This window comes from Chelonia mydas, chromosome 4 (genome assembly GCF_015237465.2).
Source record: "Chelonia mydas isolate rCheMyd1 chromosome 4, rCheMyd1.pri.v2, whole genome shotgun sequence".
NCBI lineage: Eukaryota > Metazoa > Chordata > Testudines > Cheloniidae > Chelonia > Chelonia mydas.
The window spans coordinates 129,224,741-129,239,098 of NC_057852.1; the positions used below are offsets into that span (position 1 = coordinate 129,224,741).

Genomic DNA, 14,358 nt, shown 5'->3' on the forward strand with positions numbered 1-14,358 from the left:
GGATACAGACTAACATGGCTGCTACTCTGAAACATGGTATGTGAGTGGCTCACACTCTTTACTGTGTCTATGATCAAAAGACCCCTGTGAGGTAGGGCAGTGCTATTACTTCCATTTTACAGATGGGGAACTGAGGCCCAGAGGCCCAGCTCCACAAAGGTACTTAGGAGCCTAAATCCCAGTTCAAGTGCTACTGTGAGGCAAAATTCATGCAGTGCCTAAATCTTCACTGTAAAAGTTCCCTAAGTTTCTGGGCATGTGCACTGCTGCCTCACTGTAGGGGTCTGGGCAGGGATCTCCTGCCTAAATCCCAGTGTGATCCACAAATCAGGGAGGGATAGGTGCTACACTTGTCTCCATTCATGGGGCCTGATCTGGTAGGTGTGATCAGAAGGTCCCAATCAAAATCTGTCTGGAGGAGGAGGAGGTGCCCCCCTCTGCTTGAGAAGAAGACACCAGGGGTTTCCCTTATCTCTGGAGAGTGCTCTAACCACAAAGCTATGGGATATTCACCCTCAGTCTTTCCTGTTGAAGCCATTCCACTTTGGGTAAATAATTACTCATGGGGAGGAGGGGGGACAGAAAGAGAGAAAGGGAGAAATTCTGTAGTCCAGCATTTAGATGCCTACGTCACCTGACTCCAGGAGAGGGGTTTTCAGCTGTGAATCGCTGTAATAAGCACCTCTCTGCAGCTTGGATTTAGGTGCCTATTTCCCTGAGAGGGTGGGCAGATGGGCAACTCCCATTGCTAGCTCCCTGTTTAATGTGCTGTTTTTGTGGATCGCATTCTTAAGCACTTGTCTTTCCCCATTCATTGTTTAGGGGCCTGGGCACCTAACTCAGGCTTTGTGGCTTGCAGTGTTGGTCCAGTGATTTATTAATCATCTACAAGTTAGTTATTTCAGGTCAACCCCAATTTTTGTGTTTGTTTGTTTGGCCACCAAAACAAAAAAAATGGCTATTTACACAGCTGCGAGAGAGACTGTATCTTCATCTACAAACTACCAACACAGCTTGAGAGAACAAAACCAGGAGCAAGGTAGAGAAGTGACTCACTCAAAGAGATCTGGCTGTGGAATGAACTTCCAGGAGAGAGTAGATTAATGCCAGAGCTGATCACCTTTAGGTCCCTCAGCAAGACCTTCCTCTTTGATAAAGCTGTTCCTCCACAACTAGAATCTCTTCATTTCTGCAATGAAGCATCCCTTCCTGTAGTCAGGGAACTAGACGGGAGCCAAAGACTCCATAAACTCTGAAAAGGACCTCACTATGCCTAACTGTTAACCTATTAATTAATGTGGAAGGAGCTCACATATGGCAGTGCATGGTGCCAGTGCAAACCCCTAGGCAGGGAGTCAGATTAAACTCATGAAGGAGCAGCACAGACAGGCTCCATCGAGAGTCCAGTCCAGTACATTTCAAAAGCAAGGATGCAGGTGATCATTTTCCCATCAGTCAGAAGAGTGATTCCCTAGTGCAGGGCACAGTGAGTCGTGTAGGTGGCATGGAGAACTTTTCATCAGTCTAGAATTTTCAGCAGCTCAGCACCAGTATGGATGCTGTCTGGACAATGAAAAATCCCTGTAATGAGGAGTGTGCAGGAGGGAAGTTGGTTCTAACCAGGCACACTAGATGCAGTTTTACATGACTGAACTCAGTGTTTCTGAATCCTCTGGGTTCTTGATCTCTCTCCCACCTGTTCTTTCAGCCTGTGTGTCCCCAATGCACTGAATCAGCAGCACCCAGAGTTGGAAGAAGCAGCGCCAAATGACTGACAGAAAGCAACTCATGAGGTTTCTAGTGGAGATATGGTCCAGTGACAGTGGCTGGGTCATGGGGTGATATGCGGGGTAGAGAAGAGATCTGAAACAGGGAAAGTGAGAAGAGACAGAAGGGTCTTTCAGGAAGCAGACACCTGCATCTCTCCTGGGACTAAAGGGGGAATTCCCTTTTGCAGGCTCAGAACTATCTGCAGTTAGAAGCCAGTGAGGAAACTGAGTTGAAACAATTCTTGATGATGAATATGGACAAAATCTGTTTGAAAGTAGGCTGCTAGAAAGAGAATTAAGCGCTGTAGGAAAATATCATCTAGTGCAGTGTGTCTTTTTAATGTATTTGCACTACACAATCGGCAGTGACATACACTGCAAGAGAAATATTGCAATATATATTGGAAGAACATAACAACGGTCATACTGGGTCAGACCAATAGTCCATCTAGCCCAGTATCCTGTATTCTGAGAGGGCCAATACCAGATGCTGCAGAGGGAATGAACAGAACAGGGCAATTATTGAGTGATCCATCATCTGTCTTCCAGTCCCAGCTTCCTGCAATTGAAGCTCTATAGACACTTGGAGCATGGGGTTGCATTCCTGACCGTCTTGGCTAATAGTCATTGATGGATCCAGGAATTTATCTAATTCTGTTTTGAAACCATTTGTACTTTTAGCCTTCACAACATCCCCTGGCAGGGTGTTGTGTGAAGTACTTCCTTTTGTTTGTTTTAAAATGGCTGCCTATTAATTTCATCAGGTGACCGCTAGTTCTTGTGTTATGGGAAGGGGTAAATGACACTTCCCTATTCACTTTTTCCACACCAGACATGATTTAATAGACCCCCTTCATATTCCACCCCTTGGTCATCTCTTTTCCAAGATGAACAGTCCCAGTCTATTTAGTCTCTCCTGGTATGGAAGCTGTTGCATACCCATGAGAATGGCTCATACAGAATGTACCCCATAAGATTAAAATTATGTGGCGAGCTGGTCATTTATATTGTTAATTGTGTTTTAAAATAGATTTCTGCCTGTTAGAATTGCCTAACCTGGGCTGATGTAATGAAAGAAAAACCACAAATGTTCACAATAACATTAAGAACTTTTAAGGTTAGAACATGGGACTGGGGTAAAAATTATTAGTGTGCTGTGTTTTGTAGATGTACAGCTATGAAAAGCCTACATACTACTGTTGTTATTAAAGGGCACTAATGGACCTGTGACAATATAGTGAGCTCTGTGTGTGTACCTCAGGTATTGTAGTGAATAGGTCTGTAGCATTGCTGTGCTGTTTCCAGGGGAGAGGAGTTTTGCCAAGCACATGCTCTAAGATGAATGGTCGTTTGCTTTCTAAACCTACTCCCAGTTTAAATATTCTAAACCAACTGAATCATAAGCGTCCCCAACTGCCCTCATTGGCTTCACACCCAGTGTGCTCTGGCATGAACGGGTTTTTGTATTGAACTGTATCACTGTGTGAAATCAGAACCCTAGTCATGTTCACAATAGTATTCTCCCGCATCTTCAGCCTGCACATCGTAATGGTGATGGTATAGACAGAGAATTCATTTGAGGTGTTCCTGAAAAATGCATTGAGATTTATTTTTTTGTGGGGGGGGGGAAGGCAATCAGATTCCATTTATAGAAAGTCATGGGACTGTGTGATTGTGGGCTTGGCAGGTGGAACACAATTAATTTTATCCAAAAATGTCTGTAAGAGGAACAAATCCATAAACCTGATTACAATGGAAGTGTGACATTGTAATTATTATCCTCAAATGAAACTTTCCAAGTATATTAATCTAGAAACATGCACAGCTGTATCCTTCTGCTTCACTGCAAAAGGGTTGTGACAGTGAAGAAGTTTTTGTGTTGAATTGTCTCACTGTGAGCAGGGTGTCATAGTCCTGTCCACAGTAGTATTCACCTGCATCATCAGCCTGAACCCTACTAATAGTGAATGTGAAGTCAGTGCCCCTGTATCTAACACTGAATCAAACAGTTGCATCATGTTTGAGGAGTTTGGGAGTCTGTCCTGATTTCAACAAATATAAATTCAGATCATCCCTCATGGAACATGAAGCCTTGCGCTGAAGGGTGACTCTCTCTCCTGGAAGCACTGTCACAAGCAGGTGTCTGAGCGATAACAATCTGCACACTGGATTCTAGGAACAGATTTTTAATGAACATTATTTTGAGGGGACTGATTTAAAGATGAAGAACCTAGAAATCTGCACAGCTGACCTTCCAAGAAGGAAAAGAGGAGTTAACTCAAATACATTTGCAAAATCATTTTCCTTCTAGATTAATTTCTCAACACAAATAGCTAAAATGCAGCCACGGTTTATAATTACTGGGGAAAAAATGTAAGACGTATTTGTGGTCACACATGTAAATCTGAGGCTGGGCTCAACTATATTCAACAGGCTTCCTGGGTGCTTCATCAGGGCTTTATTATTAAGAGGGCACAGATGCATACAAGTCTCAGTGTCCTGAAGTAGGAGTAGCACTAACAAGAGAAATATGCTCATGTTTATGGAGTGATGTTCATGGCACTAATTAAGTAGAAATCTGGTTCTGGTTCTAGAATACCAAAGTATTCTGATAAACTGACATCCATTTATGGCAGGGTTTGGAACACCAGCCACAGTGTGAATGGTCAATATATCCTGGGATACTGAAGGATTTCTGATGAAATTTTCATTGAAATTGCATTGGAAACCCCCTCCCCCCCCAATTTTTTAAACCAATTCTACTGTCCACTTATTGGGCTGTCAAAATGGGAGCTGGGGACTTCTCCATCTGGCCTCACATAAATTCTCTGATGATATGCAGGGAAGTGAATCTCAGTCTTTCCTTCTGCTAATGGGTAATTTAGGTACTGAAAAAGTTATTTTTCACCAAAACGACTGTATGGGGCACTAATCTCCAAAAGACCCATAAAATTCTTCTATAATAATTATTCTCTAGTTAAAATTTCCCTATAAACTGGTATAGTCACAGGCAAAGATACTTCCCACCTTTCACACCGTGAGCTTGTTGGTGGTTTAACCAATTGTATTGCATTGTATCACCGTGAATGGGGTGCTGTACTGCTGTCCACAGTAGTATTCACCTTCATCATCAGCCTGCACCCCACCAAAGGTGAATGTGAAGTCAGTGCCGCTGTATCGACCACTGAATCGATCCGGGACCCCAGTGAAACGGTTGTTTGCAGTATGAATAAGGAGATTGGGAGCTCGTATTGATTTGAACTGATATAATTCCATATCATCACCCATGGAGCTGGATGCCTTGCACTGAATGGTGACAGTCTCTCCTGGAAGCACCGTCACAGAAGCAGGTGTCTGAGTGATAACAATCTGCCTGCTGGATTCTAGAACAAGGGAAAATATAAGAATATTTACATTGCTATCTTTTGTGAGCCTTGGAACTCAAAGTAGCCTGAGAAAAGAAGAAGAATGGACCACTGACCTTCAAACCAGGCAAAGAGGAGCCACATCAAATGCATTTGCAAAATCCTGTTGCTGCTTTTTTGCATCTTTGCTTCTGGATGTTAAAAGGAGGCAAAGGTTTAGAATGGATCTTGGAAGAATTTTAGCAACATAATAAACCCGCTCTATATAAAAGAATGTAAATCTGAGGCTGACCTAATTATGCTGCACAAAACTTCCGGTGTGCTTCATGTCTATATCAGCAAGAGGAAACAGATGCCCATGAGTTTAGTGCCATAAACCATGAGTCATGACGGTAATAGAATAAACAGCATGTGACAATGGTAAAGAATCGCAGAAAAATATGCATCCGATGAAGTGAGCTGTAGCTCACAAAAGCTTACGCTCAAATAAATTTGTTAGTCTCTAAGGTGCCACAAGTCCTCCTTTTCTTTTTGAGAAAAAGTTAGTTTCTTCGAACACTGAACAAGGAACTTATTAAGGAAAACAGATGTTAGTCATGTTGCTTAATGCATTAATAGAAAGCGCTCAGATACTACGGTGAGGGGCGTGGTATATAGAAGAGTTCAGTATCTGGAAACAGAATATCCCTAAAGTTACTCTGCCTCTCTCTCGGAATCACTGTAAAGCTTCTGCCTAGAAGCCTTCCCAGATCCCGGACTCCTCCCTTGCTTCATGCTACAGTTTAAAATAATCAACAGAGTTACTCCGGGAATAATTTGGTCCTAGTTTCTCTTCCTCTTTTGTGCTGAACTATAAGATGTCTTCATAATAAGAAACAGCCCCGCCCTGGAAGCCTTTTTTCATGCTTTTTCTCTACTCTTTTTGACTAAATGTCCTTCACTTTTGATCTCTAGCCCCTATTGTGAAGGCCACACACATTTGTATTTTAGCAGGTTGAAGGCTGTATCAGTCTTGAAACATTATGCTACTCTGAAACCTGTTATTATGACTTGAGTTCATTCAAATAGGGAAGTAATACTGACATCTAGTGGAACTTAATGGTATTTCAGTAAACAAGAATAGAAGGGATAAGAGAAATAATTGTTTATAAATTCATAGATTATGAAGCCAGAAGGCTGCACTGTGATCATCTACTCTGAACTCCTGTATAAAACAGGCCATAGGACTTCCCTGAATTAATTTTTGTTTGAATTAGAGCTTATCTTTTAGAAAAATATCCAATCTTGATTTTAAAATGACCAGTGATTCATCTAATTCTGTGGGTTTTCACTAGTGCCAGTGTTATCTGAATGACTCACTGACTAGAAAGTAAAAGCTTAATACACCAGTGCTTTGGATACCAAACATAAAGACTAGGGTAAAATAATAAGACAGCTCTTTTCAAATGTGGATTGATTTAAATATAAGCAAACTGGTCTGAAGTCATCTAGACTGTTTCATTTGAGATATATTGGTTTCTCTAACTGCCCTCTGTATTAATTTTGTATTCAGTAATGGGAAATATAAATACCAAAAGCAACTTCAGTTGGTTTTGGAAAGGTTATTGAAAGGAATTTTCTCTTATGGAAAAATCCTGTGTGTGATATCCTGGCCCCATTAAAGTCAGTGGGAGTTTTGCCATGGTCTTCAATGGAGCCAGGAGTTCAACTCATATATGTAATAGAAAATATCATTTGCATAGACGTTTTTTAAAACCATCCCACAGAATAAAATAGAGAATGATAGCTTTGCTATTCTGATCTATAAGAGGATGAACTTTTTTCCATAGATTTTATGAGCTATTAAACTTGATACAGTTTTAGAGTAATTTCTAAAGAACCTGATTACATTTATATAAATCCCAATAGACTTTCTCCTATTGAGTTATCTGCCAGTAAGGGGGAAGAAAAATGTTACACATAATGAGGGCTCAAATTAGTTTGACACACTACAAAACAAACAATGGGCTGGAATTTGACTGCAGTTATATGGCTATAAATCCAGAGTAATTGCCGTGGAGGTCACATAAGCTCAGCTGGTATATTTAGAGTAATTTCAGTGACATTGCTCTGGCTTTAACTGAGATCAGAATTTAGCCCAATGTATTTAACTTAGAGAAACTATACATGTATTCAGTTTTAGGGCCCAATTCTGGAGCCAAGAATTCCATAGGTACATTAACGGTAGGACTGAGTTTTGCAGGATCAAATTTCTGGGTGGCATATTACGGAGTTCTGAGAGGAAAAAAAAATCTCATCTTAGCATTACAAAGGAAGCAAAAAGAAAAGGAGTACTAGTGGCACCTTAGAGACTAACCAATTTATTTGAGCATAAGCTTTCGTGAGCTACAGCTCACTTCATCGGATGCATCTCGCGATGTATGTAGCTCACAAAAGCTTATGCTCAAATAAATCGGTTAGTCTCCAAGGTGCCACTAGTACTCCCTTTCTTTTTGTGAATACAGACCATCACGGCTGCTACTCTGAAAGGAAGCAAAGCATTTTTTGTTGTTTTGAATATTTTTGCAAATGCAAAAGGTTCTTTGTTTGCACACAGAAAACTGTCATTTTGTCACACAAGGCTGATTTTGTGGTGAAAAGTTAAGTTTCCATAAGGGGTGCATCTACACTTTTATTCAGGGGATTGAGTTTTGTTGTTTTCCCCATAAAGGTTCCATCCAATGAGGAGAAGGCAAAACTTCCGCACTGGATCCACTTTGCAGGGCTGCTTATACATGGAAACATTCAACACATGCAGTTGAGAAGCAGTTGCATTCAACTGTGGGGTGCCAGAACACTTTCACAAATACCTGGTGGGTTTGAATACTCACAGACAACTAATGTCACACCCCATAAATGATAGTGAATGAGGCTCAGCTCAGAAAGATCCATCAAAGCCATGAGAAATGGTGAGCTGATGCATGAAAATCCAGGCAAAACCAGTAGATTCAACTAAGTGAATCTCCAAGGGAGGAGAAGTAAGACTGGGTGCATTGAAGCCAGCATTACCATGAGGCCTCCAGGGTGAAACTGATGTGTTTCACACTGCTGGGATATTCACTGCTTGCATTATCTCTGTGTGTCATCTTGGTTCAATTTCCATATAGACTGTCTCGTAAAATATCCAGATTAAAAGGAGACAGTTTTAAAAGTCAGCTATGTTTCTGCACGGCCTGGCCCCCAAGAGCCTGCTTACTGGGGCTATTCAGCATATATTTCTGGACCAGAAATATATGCTGAATAGCCCCAGTAGAGTTACTGTACTTCTGGTTTGCTTTGAGTTTTGCAATTCACCTGCAAGTAATGAGCTGGCATTTGCCATCTCAGGTTCAGCAAATGAGCTAATCTGCCCTTGACATGACCGGGGACCAGTGTCCCATCTGATTTGTACTACACAGAACCCTTTTTTGACATTGATAGGGTTGCATAGGTTGTAAATCAAGTTTAGAATGTGGTCATGTATACTGAATGGATACAGCCTCTCGGCCAAATCCAAGGACAGGCTGTTCTGTTCTTGATGCGTCTTGGGGGAGGGGGCCAAAAGGTGGCATTTAAACCATCTTTCCACCACCCAGATCCTGGGGCTGGCCACCAGCATAATTTAGAGCATCCTTAAGGCTGCTCAAAGTTGTTCCCATCTGTTCACAGCCCCAAGGAGCTGGTTTGGCAGCTGGGGATCACACCAATGCAAGGATTCTATGGTCATGCCCCCTTTCTCTCAGCCACACCCCCTGTACTGGGGCCAGGATGGATTCGTGTGGAACTGGCTGTGGTGGTTCTGCTCCATCTGGATATTCTCTTTATGCTGTAGGAATATCCAGATAGCCTTTCTGGCTGGTTTGTGCTGCTGGGGCTGTGCAAAGCTGCTGGAGCGGGGCAGAGCATCTGGCTCTCTGACATTTAAGTACAGCTCCAGGCAAGTCATTACTCATGCTACTCAGCCTGCTTCTTGGCATGTTGGAAGCAGTGAGCTTATTTTGACCTCTTTGGCAGAAGAATCACTAAGGTATTAAGGGAATGGGACAGGAGCTACCCTTTGAACTGCGCTCCCACATTGGTATTCTCTTAGGAAGTGTGCTCAGCATGGCAATTTCCCTCCTGTCTCTCAATGTGAATTTGTCACAAGCCTCTCAAACTATCTTTTCCTATCACTTCCCCCCGCCAGGGTTCAGTCTTCCCCAAATGACAGAGCTGCTGCTCCTGCTTTTCCATGGTATCATAGAATTTGATGTGTGGAAACATAGGAGCCCCCCACAGTGCATAGTGTCATGGGAATGCAACTCTGTCGACGTGGAGAAGTACTGGTCTCCATGAGTAGCTCTTCCTTCTCCTCCACATTTGACTCCCTTCTCTTCACACTGTGCTGTCCACCTTAACAGCCCTACCCCGTTGCTTTCCCACTGCATTTGGTACCTCTATTCCTGTTTTCATTTCTCACTATTATTTATTACTTATTAATCATTACTAATATTATGAATATCAAGGCCCCACTGTGGTTGGTGCTATACAAACACAAAGGTAAACATCATTCTCTGCTCTGAAAACTTCAGAGCCTGGTGCTTATTTTCTCTGGCCATGTAAAGAGGCTTTTAAGAGGGTGTAAATATACAGCCAGAGTGGTGTAAGGGGCCTTGGTATGTAAATGAGACTCAAGCCCCTTTGTGACCCAATGCACCCCTGTATTTACATCCTACACGCTGTTGCAAAAATCTTTGTATGAAACATGCCTTGTGAGGTATCGTCTGAAAACTCTTAACTCACCGGTCAGTCATATCATGGTGAAATGTGTGTAGCAGCATTATATGTAAAGTTATGAACATAAGCTGAAATTATGACTGAAATATATTTACCAGACAAGTCTGGGAATGGGGTAAACCTGTTCCTCAAAGACAAAGGACAAGCTGACACCTCCAGCCAGGTGTCATCAAAGTTAATTGGCAATCACTGGTCAAGTGGCCATTCTTTGGCAATGGAGGGGAGCAGAAACAGATCGATCTGCATTTTAACAACATGGAACCTCTTTCACCACTAGACACTGTGTCTCCATCCTCACAGCTGGAAAGAACTTTATCTGGGATAACCCTCAGGAAAATGCATTTGAAAGGGTGACTAGACTATGAAAGTGAGGGGCAAAAACACCCCAGGTATTTCTCTCTCACCTAAGAAGACAAAGGAACCAGCCCTTTAGACTTTGAGGGCAGATCCTGGCTTGAGAATTTGCTCAGCTATGTTGCTGGGAACATGTGGTAAGGATTTCACTTTGAACCAAGTCTAGATAAATTTAGTTACTAGAAAGCATTTTATCTTTATTTCTTTTGTAACCATTTCTGACTTTAATGCCATACACTTATACTAACTTAAAATCCCTCTCTTTGTTGTTAAATAACCTTGTTGTATTTTTTAATCAAAACTAATCTAGTGAGATGGTTAAACTGAACTGTTTGGGTAACTCCAGTTAAAGTAGTGAAATGTTGGCCATGGGGTGGGCCAGGAGAGGGCTGGACAGTTCAGAATACATGTTTTGGGGGAAAATTCGGGACTGGGAGTGTGCTGCAGCCACCCCACAGGTAGTAACCAAGGCTGCTGCAAGCCAGAGTGTGGCTGGTGTCTTGCTGACAGGCTGCTGGGGTCAGAGTTGCTGGACCAGGGCTCTGGCTATACATAGACACGCAGGGTATGACCTGCATGCTGGCAGGCTGATTGTGAGTGATCCATGTTGGGAGCTACAACAGCAAAGCATTGGGAGGCACTCCAGGTTGCAGGGCAGCTGGTGACGCAGCCCCTCACTAGTCTGGATTACACCCCAGAATGTGTAAAGGAGCTTTTAAGAGTGTGTCAGTGTACAACCAATGTGGTATAAAGGGGCCTTAGCATGTAAATGAGAATCAAGCCCCTTAAGTTCTAAAATCACAATGAGTGAATGTAACAAACTATAGGAGGGAGAAGGGGCATGACAGGAAGAGTTTCCTGCTATTACATCCACTAATAATGTGCATAACAGGGCGGTTCCCAATCAGGGATATATTTCTTTAAATGATCACTTTAAAAATTCCCTTTTGAACTTTTTACATTCTGTAATTTCCCCTCCCCCAGCCCCCGCTTATTTTGGGGGCTCAAACTGAGATTGCTGCCAAACACTCCAGACTCCCCTTTGATTTCAGTTCGTTACTCAGCAAATCAGGGGCTGAGCTGGGAACTTCAGTTAAAGGTCCTGACTCCCAGACACTTGCAGAAACTGCTGCAGGACAGGAGGGTTGTTTTACTTCCAGGGAAGTGCGAGAGCTCAGCTCCTGCTGGGGAAAGCGGCGTGGGAGCTGCTCACGCTGAGCTCGGCACCCTGGTTCAGTGCCTACTACTCCCGCTGCGGGAGCTCAGTTCTCGCTGACTCTGAACTCCATGTGGCTCCTATGGAGCTCCTGCTGAGTGGCTCACCTCTGACTCACTCTGAGCACTGGTTTTAGATGTGGTCACAGCCCCTGTTCTTTTGTCTAACACAGGAAGAGCTGGAGAACAGGACCGGCTCTAGGCACCAGCAAAGCACGCACATGCTTGGGGCGGCACAATTCCAGGGGCGCCACAATTCCAGGGGCGCCATTCCGGCCATCCCTTTTTTTTTTTTTTTTTGCACGCTTGGGCAGTTGTGCTCTCAGAGCTTGGGGTGGCAAATTTTTTGCTTGGGTTGCCAAAAACCCTAGAGCCGGCCCTGCTGGAGAAACAACATTTTTATGAGACCAGGCCCATGCGTCCCGTCCAAGTACCTCTATTGTGTTTCTCCCAGCAATTTAATGATTTAAGATACATGGTCACTGCCCACTTTGTGTGGGGGTGGATGCGAGGGAGGGAGGAAAGGTTTGCTTGTTTCTCTCAAGACAGCTTGCTTAGGAACGGAGTTTTGAAGCTCTCCTAATTCTTCTGCAGCCACCAAAAATCCCTCCTTCCCTGAGGATCGAAGTGTAAACACCACATAAAGCTGGGAGGGGTATGAAATGTTATCCATAGTACAGCACATATAGGCAGTAAAAGAGCCCTTTGGTTAGCTATTAACTAATGTGTGTAGCAAACACAGGTTGTTTACCAGATCCCATTATCCACACTGCTAATTGTCCTCCCACTCCCATCCAGCCAGGCAGTGCACTGAGGATTTGCTGAATTATATGCACTGGAGGGAACATAGTTCAAGGCCTTTATAAACTGAAGCACAGGTGATGAGAATGATGTGGGGATAGGAAGGCAGGGGATTGGGCACAAAGCTCCCTTTGTGGCTGTGGCTGCTCCTTTGCATGGTTAATGAGAAGGTACCATTTGTCAGCCAATACCTAGGAACAAGAAGTCACAACCTGAACAGAGATGTTAATAGGCCTGGCTGTAATTGGGTAAACTGAGATCATCTTGTCCAATGTGTTTACTTCTCTCCTTCTTGCCCAATTTTGGTTACTTTATTTTATAGCCTCAAATGAAAGAACCAAACCCTAAAGGAAAAGTGATCACTTCATATGGGATATGACACTGACAGAGGAACTTCAAAAGGTTCAGGCCATTGAGGTCAATGCAGCGGTGAGGAATTGCACCAGGTTTAAAGACCTGGTGCTGCAAGTTCAGGGTTCCATAAACCTCCAGATGTTCTGGTGCTAATCTGCATCTCACCATCCCAAAGCCTTAAAACTCCACATGGCCAGCAGGAGAAGGGTGCTGGATTTATTTATTTATTTTAACAGGAGCCAATTGTTATTCAGTGGCATTCACCCTGCTGGAAAAGTGGGATTTTCAAGCCCCAGGACCATAACTGATCTTCTCACCTCTGTAGCAGTGACCAGGACATCTCACATGGAGAGGCTTTTCAGACACTTTCGTTTTCAGTCCCTGGACTGAAATACCATTGGTTCAGTTTCTTCTGTGGCATTTTGCCAGTCCTGGTTCTGATCCGAGTCAAAGCCCAGAACTGGGAGTAGGAGAGCTCTGCATAGCTGAACATTAAGAAAGGTTCAGATCTAGACAGGGCGTAAAGTAAGAGGGAGTAGGTGCGGGGGCGAGGGGGTGGGGAAGAATAGCTCACCCTGTTTCCCCTAAAAACAGAGAAAGAGTTCACTCTTTTCTCTGGCCTGGATAAGCAGTGCTCCCCATCAGCACCCTTTCCTTCTCCTTGGATAGTGTGGTGAGAGCTCTGCATCCTGTTTCAGTTATCATTTGCACTACAGTAGCTCCTAGAAACCTCAGTTGAGATCAGGGGCCATTGTACTAGGCACTGTACAAACACATAGCAAGACACACACCCTGCCTCAAAGACAGCACCATCTAAATTGATTAGACAGACAACAGGTAGGAAGGGAAATGGAGGGAAGTGACTTGCCCCCTCACACAGCAGGTCCATGAAAGAGCTGAGAACACACCCCAACCCCTGAGTCCCAGCCCAGCTTTCTGGAGACTGAACCATGCTGCCTTCTCCTAGTTTATTTTAACACTGGTTCTAGAAATGGATGAAAGCTCATGTGGATGCTAGTTCATTTCCCACTGGGGCAATGTGGGGTGTAATTCAGGACTGAATTTGCCCTGACCTGTTGCTTTCTTCCCTGATCCTGTCCCATGTTGAGCCCTGAAAATTCTGCTTCTTCTGTATGGGACTGGCCCAACAACTTGGTTGCCTGGAATGCTGGGTCCCACGGATTCCCAAAGGGAACATTTCCTGGGGTGTCCCAGGGCCTGCCACCTGCATTTTTTCATAAACTGGACCCTTGCGCTTGACTGACTAAGATGAGAACATCAATGGAATATGTAAGACTCTTCTTGCTCCAGACCACTGAACTGCTACCAAAGCCCATCAAATGTCAAGATCTTCTTTAACAGCCTGAGTGACTGAAGCATCCCTGGTGAAATTGTCTGAATAAATCAAGTCAGCTCTGATAAGCCCTGCTAAGTGACAGAGCCAGCCCTGCCTCAAACTGAGCCCCCAACTGAGAGAAAATCATTAGAGAAAAACAGAGGATGGAAAGCAGTTGCGTAGCTCCATGTCATCCATCCTGCTGGAGAACAATATGGGAACAGCAATGATGGGCCGGATTGTACTTCCTGGAGTGAAGCCAGCCATTGGCTGTGATCTATCTAGGGTATTTGTATTTGGTCACTGTGGCGTATAGACAGGGGTTAAGGTCATGAGGAAGAGGGGGACATGGAGCTCCCTCTCACACACC

The 14,358-nt window shown here is 43.7% G+C and overlaps 1 gene segment (V, D, J or C); it reads right to left on the reverse strand.

Moving 5' to 3' along the window:
* Positions 1-3,123: 3,123 nt before the first annotated feature.
* Positions 3,124-5,430, reverse strand: LOC119566005. The segment is given in 2 exon segments: positions 3,124-5,152; positions 5,251-5,430. Coding segments are annotated over 2 exon segments (396 nt in total).
* Positions 5,431-14,358: the final 8,928 nt, after the last annotated feature.